The sequence below is a fragment of the Bactrocera dorsalis genome, chromosome 2 (genome assembly GCF_023373825.1).
Source record: "Bactrocera dorsalis isolate Fly_Bdor chromosome 2, ASM2337382v1, whole genome shotgun sequence".
NCBI classification, from domain to species: domain Eukaryota; kingdom Metazoa; phylum Arthropoda; class Insecta; order Diptera; family Tephritidae; genus Bactrocera; species Bactrocera dorsalis.
The window spans coordinates 80,598,544-80,619,586 of NC_064304.1; the positions used below are offsets into that span (position 1 = coordinate 80,598,544).

Here is a 21,043-nt window from a genome sequence, read left to right on the forward strand (position 1 = left end):
CAGAATTTCTACCATCAGACCTTCCCCTTGTGGAAATTAAAAAACTTCTGTGAATCATAAAAACTGCTATATTAATATGAGTATGTATTACGGGAAATTTTTGATTGAAAACTTCTTCATCTTCTTCTTTATTGGCGTAGGCACCGTTTACAAGGTTATAGCCATGTTTACAACAACGCGTCAGTCGTTCTTACTTTTCGCTGTTTAGCGCCAATTGGAGATTCCAAGTGTATCCAGGTCCTTTTCACACTGGTCTTTGCAATGAAGTGGAGGTCTTCCTCTTCCTCTGATCCCCTCTGCGGGTATTACGTCGAATACTCTCAGAGCTGGAGTGTTTTCATTCATGACTGCGGTATTCCCAAAAAACCATAGATCTTCCGCAGAACCTTTCTCTCGAAAACTCTTCGTTGACTCATAAGATATTGTCATCGTTCATGCCACTGCACCATATAGCAGGACGCGAATGATTTTATAGTTTGGTCTTTGTTCGTCGACAGAAGACTTTACTTCTTAATTGCCTACTTAGTCCAAAATAGCACTTGTTGACAATAGTTATTCTGCATTGGGTTTGGAAGCTGACAGCCGTATGAGTTTTGCGGGAATACCAAATTCAGTCGCAGCTTTGAAATCGACAAAGAGTAGGTACATACATATGTATGTGTCGATGTGGCGGTGTACTACTGTGATCAAATTGAAAGATGAATTTTTAATTTATACTTCTCGTGTTTTTCGAACCGTTATATATTTTCTGTCTATGTCTGAGCTATTGAACAAAGAAGTGCGATAATGCACCATCTCATACTGTCCAATCAGTTGTTGACTGTGGGCTTTAATCTTTTACACAATACGCTCAATAGAACTTTATATGGGATGTTGAGGAGGCTTATCCAACGATAGTTTTGTGGATTGGACAGAGCACACTTAAATTCCAATCGTCTATATATATACGAGTATATTATATTCTACAAAAAAGCTCATACATGCTTCTTATTAGTTCTTCGTCGCCTGAAATCGCATGAAAACTTACAATGATCTAATATTGTTCAAGTATTTATAGTATTATATTATACATAAATATTATAATTTTTTATTTTTGTGAATATGAGTGTGTGTTACACTTTGACGCCGAAACCACTTTACAGATTATTCTGGAATTTTGTGCATATATTCTAAAAAGAATTAGGAAGTACACAGAACTCTTAGTTAATGGTCCATGTTACTATAAATCTAAAATAAACCAGATCAGTGTCATACAGCAATTTTAAAAATTAAACATCTTTCGTTTTTTTTATGTAATGTTTGTTTAAGAACAACATGAATTATGAGAATTGCCCATCTGAAGCTATAAAATTTTATTCCGTGTCTAATCGCAAAGTCCGGGCGTTTCCGGTAATCGGTTGCTTCAATTAGATGACCCTCCCGATGCCATCAAATACAGACTTGGCGTCATGGAAAGTCGGCCACGATTTGTCTGGTTTACAAGATTTTCTATATGATTATTTGCGTGTAGGGTTTTCGTAACATATTCCTTTTCATCCCCAGTTATAATCCGAATAAAACTTGACTTCTTTTTATAGCGTTTAAGCAGCATTTTTCCTTTAAACGTCACTTGTCTTCGATTTATATGTCACTCAACTTCCTTGCTTGTGTATGAAGTGCAAATAACAGCTTTTCTTCCAATCGTCGAACAACTTCTCAAACTTGATTTATGGGATGGTCATTAGCTTTTTCGTGATTTGCACATATCCGTTGCTTTGTGGAAGTTGAGAAAAGACACATAGAGCTGTGGCTGGCGAATACGAAGACTGGTCCTTTGTACAGTATTGTTATCTCCAAGGATTCCCAAAAAAACAATGAAGTATGAGCTTTTACCAAACGAAAACGGCCAAGTTCATAAAAACACGCCCTAAGATTAGTAACTATAGACAAAGCATGAACCGGCTGAAAATTGTATCACACTTCGCATGATGCGTCTATATCAAAGATTCAAAAATAAATTTTGACAATTTCGCGAAATTTAAAATTCTTTAAAATTTCCGTTATTCTCTGAACAAACTCCGTACTAATAAAAATCTAGTAAGCACTATACATACTTACATGCATTCATCTATACGTAGGTATACTTTCTTACTCACCTCTCATAGACAAAGAGAGGTGCGTGATGGTGTGGGCTGGGAGATATGTGTACGAAAAGGTATATTAAATGGCATTCACACGGAAACTGCCATGGAAATGTGTGAAAGCCAGTTAGATACGAGGCGACGAAGCATAGCCATCAATGAACTGCTGCAGGATTAATGAAAAAGTGTGTGTTTCTTTTAAATCAAAATGTTACTCATACGACGTGTTAACCGTAAACGAAATGACAAAACAAAAGCCATGTCCTCAAGCAATGGAATTGTATTGGAATTGGCAAATCAGCAGATGAAAGCAGAAAAGAAAAGCAGGTGGATATATGCACTTCCTGCTCAATATGTTCAATGCTGATGTGCTATTGCCGCGGGGACTTCGCATCGGAATCCAATGTGGAGCGCAAACAGTATTTTAGTCGGAATAAGTTTGTAATAACAATGACAGGGAGGTGCCCGAATACTAAAAGCATTAAAGATGAGTGTTTGTAGACGAGCGGCAGTGTGTAAAAAGTGGTGTCATCTAAGGAGCTAAAATGCTCCCGAAGGAATAATTGGACCAAGCATTCATTAGCCTTACGCACAACAGAAGCGAGTGAATTGGTGTGTGAACATTGTGCGACAGTTCACTAGTTCGAAAGCGACACGCTGAAAGCTACATCCGCATCCTTCTTCCTCTTTCCCTTCGGCTTTGTTGCACGTAACATATGTAGAATAGTTTTAGGGAGTTAGAGATGGGTTTTTGGATGCCGTGCCGTGGCACAAATGACCTTTTTTCTATCAAGAAATATAACTTTGGGAATTTTTCGCGCATTTTTAAATTCTTGATGTGTGATCATGCATTCTTCCGTATATGAGCTTACGTGAATTAGGCGCATCGATTTTTATATCCCGAAAACTTTGCGTCATTTGAACTTTTCTTATTGCCTCTCTAATTCATTGTGAATACTTGCTATATCAGGTAGGCGAAGAAAAGTCAAAAAGCCGCTGCGCCCATTCATCAATGCTAGTAACAGTGCCACTTGCGGTAAATAACAAAAATAAAAAACACGAAAAACGAAACCGAAGCAGAAGCAGAAAGCACGAGCGGCGGCAGCACAGTGAAAACGACTGCGAATAATGTGCCTTGACTTGTAACTAATGGCGACTAAATGAGAGCGTACAAAAGGTGCAGCATATAAAAAGTGAATGAAAATAAAGCGAACGATATAGTAGACTCCTCGCAAATGCCAATAAATTAGACAGGCGCGCGCACATACCATACGTCGCGCGCTATTCGCCTGTGTTAGGATGACGCCGTCGGCAGTGACATTAGCGTTGGCGTTCGCTTTGGCAATGGCTTTGGTGTTGGCCTTCGGGCTTGTTGTGGCCGACGCGCAACCCAACGCTTGGCAGTTGACCGGAATCAGTCGCGCGCGAGACGTCCTGGCGTACAGAGGCCTTCACAGTTTTTTTCGACGCGCTTCCGCCGTGTCTTCGTGCTTTGTGTTGACTGCGCTGACAGTGAAAAATAAGTTTTTTTGTATTTTTTTCTAACCAAAAAACAGTGAGTGCAAGACGCGCCGGTTAGTTGTGGGCGCAGATGTATCAGCGTGAATAATTTCGGGTGTGTTTGTGATTGTAATGATCGATGTATTATCGCTTGCTGACAACAAAGCCAGGACTGTGTTGATACAATGAATACAGATAAATGCTTTTATTTGCCTTCGTGTGCTTCATGCAACTCGCGCATTTAGCTGACATTTTGTGACGTTATTCGCAGGCGATCAGCCGTCATTCAACAATATCGAACACACAACTGTACAAATATAGATATGTAGATTATTGGATCGGCTGGCAACGCCGCGACTTAATGAGCGCTGAATGCAAAATAATTGATAAATTTGTCCAATTAGTGGTGTTATCGGTGGGGACGCGATAAAAAATCAGATTATTTCATAAGATAAATTCATTAACCAGCGGAAGTGTCGCATTTGTCAACACACAAACATTCGCACACTATACATATATACATACATATATGCGTATGTATAATTAGTACATATGTGGCCAAGTGTACACATGTAATCGCTCGAGTGTTGGCATACGCAAAAGACAACAACAACAAATAATTTCAAGTGGTTCTGTGTGAGTCCCAACTGCCCACGCGGCGCTGTCGAGTGCTTGAGCTGCCCATGAGATACAGTTACTATCGCAATGTGATGACACAATTCCTTACAACAAAAACAAACATTCACCGAATGTGAAATTGATGCAACAAGTTGTGCTGAAACGGAAAAAACGAAATTTTAACGAGTGCATGTATGTTGTTGTTTTTTTTTAAAGGGCTCGTGTAGTGATGATTAGTGCAAATTTTAATGAATTACTTTCAATAAACCGAATGGCGAATTTTATTTCAGTGAAATTAAATGTGAGTGCACTTCAAAATGCAACCGTAACGGGCAAAGAAGGGCTATGCAGCCGAACATTTTATACCCTTGCAACTTGCATATTGCATATTAGGTACATATGTACATATTTGAGGGCTAAGGAACGTATTGATTTAATTCAACCTATTTTTGACTCAAGGACCCTTGAGGAACCTTGAATGGTTCTGGTTTCACTTTCCAGTAGAAAGAATCCGACGGAATGTCGAATTGCGTTATACGAGGCCTGCTATATATATTTCTGGCCTAATAATGAAAATAGGCATATTTATCAACGAAAATGGTTATTTTTTTGGTTTTTTTTTTTCGTTGGAGTTGGCTCGTCTTGGAAGACCCACACGGTCGATTGCTGTTTTGTTTCATGTTTTCATGATTCGTCACCTGTGACGATCTTATAAACGTCTTTTGAAGCACCGCGATCGTATTTTTTCAGCATTTCTTTACACCAATCCACACGAGCCTTTTTTTGAGCGATTGTCAAATTGTGCGGGATCCAACGAGAACAAACCTTTTTTACGAATGTATGCTGGTGGGAGAAATGCATAGGCATGCCTCTATCTGAAGGTATGTTACATGACGGTCTTGCATTATCAATTCACGTATGGCATCGAAGTTTTCTGGCACAACGGCTGTTTTTGGACGACCTTCACGGAATTCGTCTTTGAGCGAGCGTCGGCCACGATTGAATTCGTTGTAACAGTTTTTCACAGTGCTATAGGATGGTGCTTCATAGCCATACAAAGATTTTAGTTCATCGATGCACTCTTGTCGTGATAATCCACGTCGAAAGTTGAGACAATCTTTTGGCCGAAATGAATTTTTTAATTCCCTGTAAATAAAACAATTCACGATTAAATGACAAAACGTTCTGAGTGATGTTATGCTAAAAAATGTCAAACTTTCCAATGGAAATGTCAGATTGCACCTGGAAACACTCAGTGTTGCCTAGTCCAGAAATATATATAGCAGCCTATGTATGAGAAATAGGCGTCGCTTTTTCTGACATCGCTCATTTCCACGTCTTAATGTAGGAATTTCAGAAATATAATTTACCAAATTTGGTTGAAATCGGTTGTGTAAGTCCCGAAATATATAAGTCGGCGGAAACCCAAATGAGGGCGGTGCTACGCCCATCATCCATATTTGACATCTTGGGTGTAAACTTTTATGTCTATGAAGCTTTTATATTGATTTATCGCGGTTTTAGTAGTTTTTGCTAAAACGTTCTAACAGAAGTGGGAGGTTTTATAATCCGATTTCATCCATTTCTTCTTACTACTGCGATCCCCTGCGCTAAATTACAGTTCATTTCTTAATTTAGTGCTTAGTTGAGAAGTTTTATACGTTTTTAATTAATGGAGTTTTGTGGGAGTGGCAGTTCTCCGATTACGTATATCTACGAACTCGTCCTTACTTTTTAACCAAGGAAGTCGACTCAAGTCATGGACAGACACCCGGATTTCAACTCGTCTCGTCATTTATATATACAGTGTCGGACAAAACTCATTGGACTAATACTTTGATTGTCGAAATAAGCACTTCCACACACCGTTACCGTTATCTGGCATAAAAAATCTTTTGCAGGTACTTAGAATTTCAAATCGTAGATCAGACTTAATAGAATTGTTTGCTTTAATGAGAAGGGGTATGTTTTGAAATATATAAACTTTTTCCGTAAAAAAAAAATACTAAAAACACTTTTAGATAAAAATGGTTGGGAAAACACATTCAACTGAACTTAAATTATTAATTGTAAGCGAATTCACAAAAGGTGTGCAGCAAAAGGAGCAAAAACATATACTCTGGGGAAATCAACACTTTCTGCTCTTTTACGCAAGAACAAAGCTGAAGGAACCGTTAAAAAACTTAATATTGGAGGACGTCATAGAGTCACTTCCGAAAAAAATGACTTGCGAATAGTGCGCGAGTTTAAAAAAGATCCAAAGATGTAAACAGAAAAAGTTATAGTTACCTTACACCTAAGAGTAAGTACACGTACAGGACAACGACGCGCTGTTGATGCTGGTCTATTTAGCTTCCGTTCTGCAAAAAAACCATATATTTCCGAAACAAATCGGTTAGCACATTTCGAATTCTACATATTAGTTGATCTGTAAAGCAATGGAAGTCAGTATTGTTTTCAGAGCTCAGTCCAAATTTAATTCGCTGAATTCAGATAAGAAACAACAGAAAAACCTTTAGACCGTCGATATTTGCAGAGTATGGTAAAGCATGTTGGGGGTAATATATTGGTGTGGCGATGCTTTTCTAGTCCGGAAGTAGGACCTATTTAAAAAATGGAAGGGAACATAGATAGGTTCCAATATAAAAATATACTGTAAACCCAAATGTTACCACACGCTGTCCAAAAAATGCCGCCTGAGTGTCAGTTTCAATATGACAATGAGCCCAAACACACGTCCAAATTTGTGAAGGATTGGCTTTTGGAAGAACGAGTTTATGTTATGAAATGGCCCTAGCCTCCAGACATAAATCCGACTGAAAACTTATAGAAAATTGTCAACAGGGAACAGATCCACGGTAATAAAAATAACCTATTTGATGCCTTGAAACGAGTCTGATATGGTATAAATGACACACATATTAGTAATGTAATATCATCCATACTTAAAAGATGTGCCGCAATAATAAAAATAATGGATTGTCAATAAAATATTTATTTAAAAGGAATTTATTTTCATATTCAGCCAAAGTCGAATGTATTATGTCGCACGAATTTTTTACTCTTATCCCTTCATAAATTTTACATAAAATTGTATTGCTTTGAAATAAAATATGCGATCTTTCTTTTGCAAAAAAAAAGTATTGTTCTAATGCATCTCTGGAAAAAGGTATGACGGAATATGTGTAGACTCCAGTTTGTTCAATGAGTGTTGTCCGATACTGTACATAACCCTATATCTATCTCAAATAGTTTTAGGTGATTCAAACAGGCGTTAGATGAACAAAACTATTATACTCTGTAGCAACAAGTTGCAAGAGCATAAAAAACCATGATACCCTATACCCAATTCTTCTACATATTCACTAATGAAGAAAACAATCTCTGGAAGCTATTAATCGAAGATTTTTAAATTTTTTTTTTGTTTTTGTAGCAGCATACACTGTTTTGAAAATGTTGCTTAAATCCTCTTATCATATAAAGGTACATATATTTTTAGAGAGAAATACAAACATTTCCAGAAAAGCTTAAAAACAATAAACACGGGAAGCACCGAAGCCTTCCAGAAAATACTTCTTCATTTTTATTGATCGTAAAACACGAAATTTCGCAACACTCAAAAGAAAATCCAATTGGACAACAGAAATATTTGAAAATTTAAGAAATATTATAACCGACCCAAGGCGCTTCAGTATGAACGCAGAAATCTGCGGCACAAAGCGCCGATAAACATATGCGCACATATTGATGCCTCTAGAACACTTTTCTCATAACATATACATATATGTATATGTTAATACATATGTACTTGCATATAACATACTATATAGCACATACATATATGTACATTAGTGCAAACATATCGGCATATTTAGATGTATAGATTTGTTGTTGTTAATGCAAATAAAAGAGCGCTACAACACAAATGTATCATTACGTCGTCGATAAAATTTTATGAATTTAATGAGCCTCCAGAGTAAAGGGGGAAGGCGTGAAAATACAAGTGAAATATTTTATAAGCTAACACAAACAACAAAAACAAACACACCGTGAACTTTGCTTGTCTCACTGAGTTTTGTGGTTTCAGTGTGTTTACATTTATCAACAAAGTAACAAATAGTGATACAAAGAATTCATCAAATAATGATAAAAACGAACACGGTTATTGATTTGGTACTAATATATAATTGAAGTGATTACAATTACCATATGACTGTCTAAGCCCGAAGACACATTAACTTCGGCTGCACCGAACCTGTACTACTATTCACAAATACAAAAAATGCCCAGAACAAGATGATTTGGTTCGGTCAGTTTGTAGTAAAAGCTATATGTTATAGTGATCTGATAGCGTCGGTCCCGACAAATTAGCAACTTCTTAGGCAGAAAAGGGCGTGTGTAAAATTTCAGATCGATACCTCAGAAACTGAGGGATCATTTGCACTATGTAGGCGAAGAGACGAAAGTGGCTAAATCGGCTCAGCTCGTCATGCCGATCATTTATGTATGCATATATTTAAAGGGTCTAAAAACGTCATGAAAGCTTAAGGTACCCCCTTCGGGGTACATAATACAATAGTTCACTGCTGGTGAAAATGAATCGCGAAGCAAAAATGAGGGCATATTTAGCTAAGAGAATTTTGCGATTTTCTATTGCATCAAAGTAGATTTCCTCTGGAATTTAGTTTTGAGTGTATTTCTGTGTAAGCGGGAAAACTAATAAAATGCCATCTGCTCCGATTAAATTGATTATAAAAAAAGTCCGAGTTCGTAATGCGTCGCAAGCACGCGGGGTGTGGGCGACACGCAGGCCAAGTACCGTGGCGTTGAGGGGCCAATCGCGCAGGTGGCGGGGTTCGCCGGTCATAAATACGTGTGTAATCCCTGTGTATCTCTGGGCCGATATGATTAAATTGTCCATCAGAAATTCGTGCCTGGCGGTGTGCGGTGGCGATTAACCAGCGGTTGGTTAGTAATTGGAACGCCGCATTTTATGTATGAGCATTTTAATGCCCCGAGTTTATTATGAAAGTCATTGGCAAATATTTGTTCATTCGCTGGTGCTGAATGAATGATAGAGCGAACTAAACGCCACACATTTCGGTTCTATTTAGCTAAGCCGCGGCGTGCACATATTTATTACATGCCAAAATCAGCTAAGTCACGTTACGAGTTCGTTGCATGTGTGATTGCCACTAGGCTGGTCGTGGCTTCAAATAAAGGCATCAGGAAACTCTAAAAACTTAACAAACACTACTAAAATCCGTAAAACCTCCTTCTGAGGTCAATAATGTCGGATACAGTTGCTTTATTTCTTTCGAAGTCTGTGCGAGTAGTGTCATTACCACCGGACCAGCATTGATGGCGGCTAATATTAAGGGCTACGCAATTTATATCGGTCATAGGTAATTATAGGTATTTTCATTTTGCTAGAATTTGTTGCTTAGCACAAAGAGAAGTGGTGTAGTATAACGGCAAAAAGCAAGCTTATGGTCACTGCGGTGCAACGACATAACCGATATAAACCAAAGTCGGAATTATCGGAGTACAACTCCTCAAAAATAGAGAGGACCTCTGTCCGTACCTTACACTTTTTATTAGTGTGACACTTCTTTGAAAATTGATGAACATGTTGTTCTTGACCACAATGTTTTTTAACATTAAAAATAAATAAAATCGCAACTCTCTATAATCACTGTAAACTGAAGCTTTCACATTTAGAATGATGATGAATTGACAGATTCACGAATGTTGTACTCATACATATGTACATATGTCACATTTCCTCAACAGTATTTATCTTCCGTTTACTTTACAGCAATGTTGAACTGAACCCAGTGAGAATGAATGTTCTGAGTCTATTTTACGCGTCTTCTACTCAAAACCAGTACTTACCAGTGACAAAGAAAAGCTAATTTTTGAGAGAGATAATTACAAGTGAATTATAACTAAATTATTTAGCCTTGATTTAAAAGCGTCTGCAACTTTGCATATTTTAATTTCATATTTTAGTTCCATAGCATTCCTTAAAAGTTTACAAATAAGCTTACGAAAGCAAATTAATGAAGATTCCATGTCAGTCCACGATGTCAACATGACAAGGCTAATTAATATTCCTATGAATATTTCTTCTGCTTGAAGGGTTAAATTAACTGTTAAGGCATTATTAGTAGGCATAATGACAGAAACTTGACATCAATCTTCCTAGCAACCAGTAGGGTTGAAATCAAGCTCATTTCGCTTCGAATTACACTAAGGCCAACAGTATCTGTAATCAACTATTGCGTAAAGCACTGTCATAATATGAACCATTTATGTATTTACTTGTATTTACGATTTATTTGTCGTATCTAACAAAATATTCTCCTTCCTCTTTTGCTGCCTTCCTTCAAGGCAGACGACTGCGATATAATTTTACGATCAACATATCTCGCTTAATTACTTCATACAAAGGTGAAAGCTCTCTATACAGATCGTTAATCCTCAAAACGACTGAAGTGTGATTAAGGTATAAACATTTTTAGATTTCGTCAGGTAGTCTTAGACAAATAGTGTGATGAAAATAATGAATTTCTTTGTGAGATTCCATCTCAATCTAATTTTCTGTTAACAGTTTACTCACTGGTGATCCAAGTAGATCAAGACCAAGTAAGTCAATAGCCTTTCTTTGACGAATCACGCGTGAGTCGTGTCAAACTGTCATTTTACTTTTGTTCAGTATTGTTTGGTACTTCATCATGGAAAGACTTAAGCCTGAACAACGTTTAAAGATCGTTTAACTTTATTACAAAAATTCACGTACTGTAAGTAATGTGCTTCTTGGTACGCCTCGCTCAACCTATGGTCTACATATTCGACCTACTGAGCGTACTATTCAAAAAGGGGGGTTTCTCATTCGAAGCTGTTGGTATTTTTTCATTGGTAGCGAGTTTGCCACGGCGAATATCGCATTCGAAGGAACGATGAGACATGAGACATAACACGACATTGACATAGTTCAACGAATTTAAAGACAGCAGTTACGCTGGCTAGGTCACGTCGTCCGAATTGACGAAAGCACTCCAGCTGTGAAAGTATTCGACGCAGTACCCGCCGGGAGAGGCAGAGGAAGAGAAAAATCTGCACTCTGTTGGAAAGACGAGGTGGAGAAGGATCTGGCTTTGCTTTGAATCTCCAATTGATGCCACGTAGCGAAAAGAAGAAACGACTAGCGCGGTGTTGTTAACTCGGCTATAACCACATAAGCGGTTTCTACGCTAGCGTACTTTTCGCAACACCATCACAAGACCCAGCATTAATTATATAATAATAAAGAGAGCAACTCGGAACGACGTATGGAAATGAAACTTGTACAAGAACAGAAGCCGCTCGACCTTCTCAAGCGATATCGATTCGCTCTATGGGCTCTTGAAAAGTTCCAAGAAGATCCGACGTTTTCGAACAAAATTTTGTTCAAGGATGAGGTCTATTTCTGACTCAATGGGTATATAAACAAGCAAAATTACTACATTCGGCACGAAGAGCAATTTGTAGAGATCCAAGACCTGCTATTTCATTCAGAAAAAACAACGGTTTGGTGTGGTTTGTGGGCCGTTGAAATCATCGGTCCATATGTTTTTGAAAAATGACGCCAGTGAGAACGTTTCCCTCAATAACGACCTTATCGCGTCATGATAACCGACTGCATGGTGCCTGAAATTGAAGCTCGTGATCTCGGCGACATTTGATTTCAACAAGACGGCGCCAGTTTCCACACGACTCATAAATCAATGGATTTATTTAGATAATTTCATGTTTAGGGCCGGTTGATTGGCCACCAAGATCGCGTGATGTCACCCCGTTAGACTTTTTTCTATGGGGATATGCAAAATATAAAGTCTATGCGGACAATTCCACTTGGATTCAGGCCTTGGAGCACAAGATCACGCGTGTCATTCGCCAGGTACCAATTGCAATACTTGAATGAGTCATCGAAAACTGGATTCAATGGATTCTGAGACACAGCCGTGGCTAACATTTGAAAGATAATCTCCAAAAAAAAAAACAAAAATGCCGAAGAATGTTCTTTCAAATAATAACAAATATTCTTCATTAAATTTGAAATTTCTGTGTTTTGTCTTTAAAAAAATAGGGAAACTCAAAATGGATCACTCCTTATAAGCGTGTTGATGTACCACCTTGTCATATTATAGAGTTATTGTTTTGAAGCTGCATCCAAACAATTTAAAACGTTATTATATCCTGAATAGAGGACCTAACCATTTAGGATTGGGCGAACTATGTAGATTGTAAGGTATTGCTTAGCTCTGTAGACAGACGTTTTATACTTTCTCAGATTAACTGCGGATTTAAAGGGCTATCTTGTTCAATCATTTAACATATTCAGTCGATTTTGTCATATATTATGAAATTCCAGGCTTCCTTATACCGGGTTAAGTGAGACCGAAAGAAAATATATTTATTTTATATCTTTTTGTTATTCAACATGCAAGAATCTTACTTTTACCAAAACTTGTCATTGCTCTATAAACATTGAGCATAACTGTAAACCATATATTGTATATACATATGTATGTGCGCGTAAAAGTAGAAATCACATCTTTGGCTTAAGAAAACAATAGAATGTACAATATGGCTTTTAGCTTTTACTTCTCCTTATCTTCATTTCGCACAAAAGGCATTGTGCCATTGTGGCATTCGCATTAAATTCAATTTATTTGAAAAATTCCTCTTATTTGTTGTATCGTATATTTTGATTTTGCAAAGTTTCCCAGCGACGGCCTACACCGTCGTCTCAACAACTGCTTCGACCAATGGAAGAAAACAACAGCCAGCCAGACTCATAGACAAGGTGCAAATTGAAGCAAATAAGCATCAAAAGCTCACAGGCAAGACAGAACGCAAGCAGCTAACGAATCTTACGGCACTTGTGAGCTCGGCCACGGTAACGGCAACAGCACCTTTGCGCTTTAGGCGCTTTCGAGCATTTTAGCAGCCGATGCCACTTCAGTTCGTTTCGCACGGTGCCGGAGAACGCTGGAGCCTGCCTTCGTGCGATCACACGGTGATTTCAAGTTTGTTTTTCGTCATCGAGACAAGACACCTGTTCGTTGAAAGAGCGATTAGTGCGTATAGCACACAATTTGGCAGAAGTGAGGTGAAAGAGTGCAAAAGCAAATGAAATGTGCAAAAGTCTGCTATGAATATTGTGAGAATTCAACAAATGCATATTGTATACATTCAAGATAAATAATAACGCGATTTTAGCGCGAAATTACGGTATATTGCAAATCGGTTGTTGTTATTATTGGTGCTATTTTGCAATTATAATCTGTCGATATTTCACTCAATCTCTTGCTAATGGCCAAAATTAGAAATTATGCCTTCAATAAAAATCTGGACCATTTGCCTTGCTCACCTCTTTACTTCTGGCACCTGCTTATTGCTGTTTTAGTAATGCAACGGCATCACAACGATTAGTTCTGCACCCAGAGATTCATGATTGCAAACAAATTGATCCTTGACTTTTTTCGCCTCTGTAGGGTACTCGAACGCTGAACTAATTACTATAACTTACTCGAGTGTTTAATTTGCTTACGAACAAACTTAAGTATGTACATACATATGTATTGTATATATAACTACATACAGACTAGTGTGGAAATCACATTTCAACGCATCGTTAAGTTGATTGAATTGTAGAGCCCACTAGAGCCGACTGCATTCCGAGGTGCACACATCGTTCTGGATGCTCAATGAAGTGTTGACATTTGTTGTTGTAGTACAATAAATATTATCGTTTGCGGCATTTGTTGATTTGTTGACAATGTGTCGTTGTATTCCATAGAAATGTGGCTTTGTGTTGTTGGCTTTTGGACTGTTGTTGAATAAATTGTGATCTCATTGCTTCCGAATGTGTTCGAGAGTGCCACGGAAAGTGCAAATCATTTATGATTTATTCGACTAAGACCGTTTAGTTTGCTAAATTAAAATTTGCTTAAAAAACCATAAATTTAGTGCAACAAAATAAAGTCTAGGTGCTGAGAGTTTTGTAAGATTTCCACCTGTTCAAGCCGCCTTCGGAAACAGACTAATTTAATTTAACAGAATTGGTGTGAGTTACCGAAGCATTTTCTTAAAAAAATTGAAAAATTATTTTTAGGGGTGGCGTGCCGGGTAATTTCCCCATTTAACCCCTCTAAATTCGCCACTTTATTTACTTAAATGATCGAACATTTTTCTCAATCGGACTATATAGCATATAACTGTCATACCGATAAAAATCAGAAAAAGGATATATTTATGCCATTAAAAATGCACGTGCGAAGAGTATTACAGCTTCGGTGTAGCCGATGTTAAAGATTTTCCCGTTTTTTTTTAGTTGGTTGCATAAGAGTCCAGGTACAAGTACCTAATAAAAATGGATGGTTTATAAGGTAAAATAGCGGCATTTTAGTTGCGACGCCTTTATTTAAATGGTGATCTTTTCATATTTTTTTTCAACTAATTATTTTAATATTTTCTAATAGTATAATTAAACAAGTTTTTTTTACAAATAACTTTTGTTGTTAACCCTTTGGAATACGACAATAAAACTATTTCCACAATACCAGAGCGGGGAAAATAGGCGTTGCACAATTATTATAAATCTCTGAACTGCCCCATAAACTTTAAATGCGATATTACTTTGTTTAACATTTATACAAACATATGTACAGAATCAAATAAATACTTTTCATATACCATATATATGTACATATATGTCTATACTATAGTAAACAAGTCATAAAAATTGTTTCGAATAAATGTTGTTAAAACAAAAGTAAGACGTGTAAAATATCCACTTACACCATTAAATCGACACCGCTTCACTCGCCGCCACATAAAATTTCGCGCACTATATCCTCAGTGATGGAATTATTTATATTCACATTCGAAATCTATCTAATCCCAAATTAAGTTGCATTAACCAAAAAAGAATTCGTAAAATTAGCATTGGCAAAATTTTCTGTGAAAATCCACTTTACACATACATATGTATATATCTGAAATTTATAGTACAAGTACATATGTACATTGTCTGAAAGAAAGCAGAACCCAACACTAGCGGAATATTTATGTATATTTGCATATAAATAAGGTAATTACTCATCATATTCATCATTATGGCGTTTAAAAAGCGAAGAGATTTACTTTTCGGTCCATAAACGTCGGTGTTGATAAATGCTCATAATTTGTGAAAAAGAAATTTTTTATTATTATTATTGAGTTGATCACCTTTTATTTTCCACACAGAAACATTGTATATTCGAGTATCTACAGGTATCTATGTGTCTGAAATATCAATAATGATTCGAGAATTAATCAATCATTAATGCTTTGAATACGAGATGCCCAACAAAGTGTGCTGAGTGCCAGTCAGAGTACTGCAACGGAATAGAAAATTTAAGTAGTTCGTAATTACTATCTCCACTAAATACCAGTATGTACAAGTAAGAAATTTGTATGTAGGCTATTTTCACTCATTGTGCAATTATTCAGTACACATTTGAGGAATATTGCCAGTAAAAGTAATACAAACAAAATGCTTTCGATGGACCTCTTTAGTCCTTACCTTATCGTTTTTTAAAGGAAGTCATTCGGGAAAACATTCCCAAAGAAAGTTGAATTAAAATCTTAATAAGGCTGAATTGCCAAATAAAGTGGACACTCGCCTGTAATTTGGATTTGCATGATAGTCATGTGGTTTTCAAGAAGAAATAAATCGCATATAATTTAAATTTATGACCAAGAAATTAGCTCTATTATGGAGATGAGTATTTGCCATTACGTTTTAAAAATGAGTTCAGTCACCGCGACTGCTGGCTAAATTCCAGCCGAGAGGACCAATAGTCTACGACCCTTTGCAGTAAAATCGCATGTTTATGTAGATTCTCTTCCAACGCGCCAACCGTCTTGAACTTATCTGCATAAACAAGCGATTTTACATAACCTTGAAAGAATAGGCCAGTGGTATTATATTGCGTGATCTTGAAGGTCACGCCACTACGCAAGATAATGGGTTCACCAAGAGTATCTTTCAATAAATTGATTATTTCGTTGGCTGAACGGCATATATGCCATCTCGTAGTGTGTGATTATGGCTCTATAGCGTTCCCTATAGACACCAACATTATATTCTCAGCCCACAGAGCACTACGGATAGCGCCTTTTTGAGGATGCAACGGCATTTCAATATTATATTGTGGATTATCACCACTTGTTTTTTTATTCACGTACCCATTTTGTCAAAAGTCAGCTTTATAAGTTATAAGGGTAACTCATACGGGCCCTCGGTGCACATTATACTCTACACAACTTATTAAGTAACATTATTCTGAAATTGGTAAGAAAAGAAATACTAAAATATATTTCCTCATTGTTTTTCATTACGAGGAAGAGTTCAAATAAATATTTTTCAAAACTGGATCGAATTCTAATTTCTATATATTATTATTAAAAGAGTTATGATCTCAGCAGATGTAATTTGAGAGTGTACACGACGACAGTGAAGAGTCGAATCGGCGCCGTTCGCAGCAACTCTGACTGACGTATGGAACGATTTAGCGTATTTTACGTCGAGGTCTTAAATTGAGAGTGTAAAAAATACATCTTGTGCAGGAACTGATGCCGCTTGACATTGCCAAGCCACGTCGCTTAGCTTTGTGGGCTATTGTCTATAATGTTATTAATTATTAGTCCTAATTTTTTTAGAATTTTATTAGTATGAGATGGGTTAGGGCTGGTATCTTATTGTTTAGTAATTTATTTTTTAAATGTTAAATCTTATAACGCTGGGATACTTACTGCCCTATCTAATTGTTGATGTTGCCTTTTTATTAGCAATTGTTTGAATATTAGACAAGACGACGCCATTTTATATAAACAAGCAAAATTGCCGCATTTGGCAATTAGTGTGGATTGTGGGCCGGTGGAATCATCGATCAATTTCACGCGTGTCATTCGCCAGTTACCAATCGCAATGCTCGGATGAGTCATCGAAAATTGGACTCAAGGCATGGCTCATATGAGACGTAGCCGCGGCCGACATTTGAAAGCGATAATCTTCAAATTATAAATGCCAAATAATATTTCTTCGAATGATAGTACATTCCCCATTGAGTTTGAAGTTTCTTTGCCAGGGAATCGGAATCCAAGCAATTTGAGTACTGGAAAGCGAATGAATAGATTAAAATTGTGTTATACGGGAGTTGTGTCGGCGGGGTTGTAGTCTGATTTTCGCACCGTGACATAAAGATGTAAGAAGAATTCCATCTACTAAATTTAATCGAAGTAGAGTGCATCCCGAGATAAACGATTTCATCAAAAATTGGGCGGTGCTATGCCCAATTTTCACACCGACTCTCATAAGGCCCTCGCATACTATCTCGGTGAAAAAATTGTATGTCTCTGAAGTATTTTCAAGTAGTTACTGATTTATAGCGTCTTTAGCAGTTTTTAACTGTACCGTTATATGGAGAGTGAGGGGGTTGTCTTCTGATTTCATGCATTTTCGCACTGTCGGTAGAGATTCTCATAATATTTGAGTTGGTTAAATTTGGCGGTTTAGGAGATATGTACATTAAACTTATTAGATGGCGGAGGCAATATTTGAATTTTTTTTGTCACAGTTCTATATCTTAAGTGAGTCCTGAGTTATGGCATGTCACAGGTTGTCGATTAATTGTAATTCGTAATTGTAATTGTAATCGCAATCTTTTTTTGTTCTAAGGAGACCACATACCAAGTTTCATGAAGATATCTCAATTTTTACTGAAGTTACACTTTGCTCGGACCGAGGGAATTCCAACTTTTCTCTTCATCCTGTTAAATATATATATATGTATATATATATATAAGTATATAACCCTATAAGAATCTCGCGTAGTTTTAGGTGATACGTACAACCTTTAGGTGAAAAAAGACTGTAATACTCTGTAGCAACAGGTTGCAAGAGTACAAAAAGCGTTTTGGCTTTTATTCAATGAACTATTTTGATCAGTTTTGCCTCCACTTCAGACACTTTAACAATCGTGCAGTACTTAAAGCCCATTATATACTATTTACATATGTATATGTACATATATTTTTTTAAGCATTATATACTATTTTCTCCGTTCCGTAGATTTTGCATCCCACGCAAATAATTGAAGTACGAAAGGAAGATCAAAGCGAAATACAGATGATAATAAGCAAAAATAAAAGCGTCAAGAGTCAACAGTTTATTTATTTACAGCAATCAAATGGAAACACACTGATGACAGCACGCCCTTCAGCATGACTTCCGAGAACCAGCCTGCCCGCACCACCGAAGCTGCCAGGACTGCATTGCCAAGGAAAAACTGCTTTTTCACCCAACTATCATCGAAGTCCTTCAATACGCGACTCTCCGGCTCCGCGGAGCGACAAACGCACAACCAGCAATCCAATTCACCCTTACATGGACCCTACAGGCAGACGCGCAGTGTGCCGGAGGGTCGCTTTGCCAGCGGAAGCGGTGCACAGCATTTAAAAACACTACTTTACGAGTTCCTGGCAATAACGTCAACCGCCGCGACAGTTGCAGCCACAACGACAGCGACAACAGGTTCACAACTCACGCACTTCAATGTTGCAACAGCGTCAACCGCAACACCGTCAATTGCCACAAAGGCAACTTCATTTGCGGTAGTGCCGACAACCTTCGCCACAACTCTGAGTGCAGTATTTCCCAGCATTACATCCCCAAATGCATTTATTCAAATGAATGCCAACACTGTCGGTGGGGATCCCCCCTATTCAGATGACAGCGCCCAATTCACTCCTTACGACTCTAGCACTGAGTCTGTTTTGAATGCTAGCAGTGTTACCGTGAGCTATGCCGCCACCACTGTCAGCGCTCACATGGCTGCCTCCATGGACGCCTACCTGGTGGCGTTACCCTGGCCGAAGGCGCTCGCAGTGGCAATTTTCGTGCTGCTGATCCTGGTGACGGTGGTCGGCAACACACTAGTCATACTGTCCGTGCTGACCACACGCCGGCTGCGAACCGTCACCAATTGCTTCGTGATGAACCTGGCCATCACTGATTGGCTTGTGGGCACGTGTGTGATGCCACCTGCTGTTATGCTCTATGTTGTTGGTGAGTTACAATTATGTATATTTGCTCATTCCTGCAATTGTTGTTGTTATTTGTGTTTGTTGACAAACCATCGTTGAATGTTGGCAAGCCAGCTCTATTTGCTTGTATGTGTGTGTGCGTTGGTCGAGATGTTTACTATGTGCTTCAAATGGCACATACAGTAGGTACGAATACTACGTTGTCATATGTAAGATGAAAATAGTGCAAAAAAAAAAGATTTGTCGTTTACTTGAAAAAAACATTCAAAAATATATGTTAATAGGTCTGTATCAGACACTTGGAGGTTAAAATCGAAACTTTTCGACAAGTTTTGAAACTTTTGTGTACGATATGTTCCTCAAACGGAAAAAGGCAATAAATTAAATACCTGAAATTTTTGCTCGATACCTTCGACAGCAGTTCGGGGTACTCTGTAAGAACCAAATTTATTCTATTTGATATTTTATCGAAATTGAGTTGGAAATAGACGCGATAGTACATTTTTCGTTTGCCACCTAAATTTAAAAAACATACTTGTAATGGTTGGTACATAAAATTGAAGAAGAATAAGTCTTTGAAAGTAAACGCCTTTACACAGTCTCTCTATGTATCCTATATGAAGATTTAGAGTAGGGAAAATTAATAAAAAAAATATTGTTTGTATGTTGTTGTACCAAAAATGTGTAAAGTCTGTCAATATTTCTCCTTAAATTCGTTCAAATTAGGGGAATCTGCGCTCGGATCCGAGAATCGATAACTTGTTTAATTACAATATATAAACACATTGCTTTCAACTATGAAAATCACCGACCATTAACATTTATGCTCTAGGTCCCGAATAAATCGTGAGATAACAAAACCATTCTCTCGATGTCATATTGAATTCATGAATCTTGAAGATACTAGGTAACATTCTGCAATCGCTCAATAAAGACTTTTCGAATGTGTCAAACGTACAAAAACCCTCATTGATTTTCAAAATTCTGAAGGGAATCTAGAATTTAATTTCTACATTGGCAACGGGACATTTTCACCCATTGTGCCTGGTATATAGCATATGTATGTATGTATTTGGTGAAAATAATATTGCTGCTGGGCATTGTGTCTGTGGTTTTAGGTGATTGACTTGTTACAGGTGCATTGCGAGCTCATTCGCTCTGTGGCGAACTGCTACAATAGACAGTTGTTTAAACTGATTACCGTGAAATTGTCCCACAGACAGGTGAATTGTGTTTGCGGTGATTGAAAAATTCATTTGCTATTGCTTGTGCGGTTATTGTTGCGTATGCGCGTATGTGTTGTTGTGGTGTGGCATGTGGTTACATTGTTATCAGTTACGAAAGTTAGTTTACCGATTGTCAGCGTACCGTTGGCAAGCGCCGTAGAATAATAAAGGAGGCAAGTGTTGATTCAAAAGTAATTATTCATCCATATTCCAGCAATAATTTCGGCACAAATAACTGTTTGTTTTACATCTCTTAGGAACCATTACAATAAAGATGATTTAGAATAAATTTAAAAAAGTACCAGTACCTATAAATTCCCGTTACATTGATTATAAGCAGAGACTTTTATAGGAGAAAATTGTAATTCCTCTTCGTACAAAAGACACAAAGTTCGAAAGGGCATTTCGTAACTTCAGAACTTATAACATGCTGCTGAAGTT

General features: G+C 37.5%; 1 protein-coding gene across 15 annotated transcripts in view; it reads left to right on the forward strand.

Annotated features, from left to right (window-relative positions):
- The first annotated feature begins 3,361 nt into the window (after positions 1 to 3,361).
- The window catches only part of LOC105226622 (putative tyramine receptor 2), a 31,055-nt gene continuing 13,373 nt past the window's right edge, over positions 3,362 to 21,043 (forward strand). Inside the window, exons 1-4 of one of the 15 annotated variants that reach the window (XM_049447695.1) lie at positions 3,362 to 3,735; positions 5,877 to 6,139; positions 18,403 to 18,429; positions 18,514 to 19,398. In XM_049447695.1, coding sequence (XP_049303652.1) covers positions 18,555 to 19,398 — 844 coding nt within the window. In that variant the 5' untranslated portion in view covers positions 3,362 to 3,735; positions 5,877 to 6,139; positions 18,403 to 18,429; positions 18,514 to 18,554. Of the gene's footprint in view, positions 4,540 to 5,876; positions 6,140 to 7,460; positions 9,644 to 9,749; positions 13,447 to 18,402; positions 19,399 to 21,043 lie in introns of those variants that run through there. The other 14 variants (XM_011205589.4, XM_049447694.1, XM_019990438.3 and 11 more) reach the window with 14 other exon arrangements.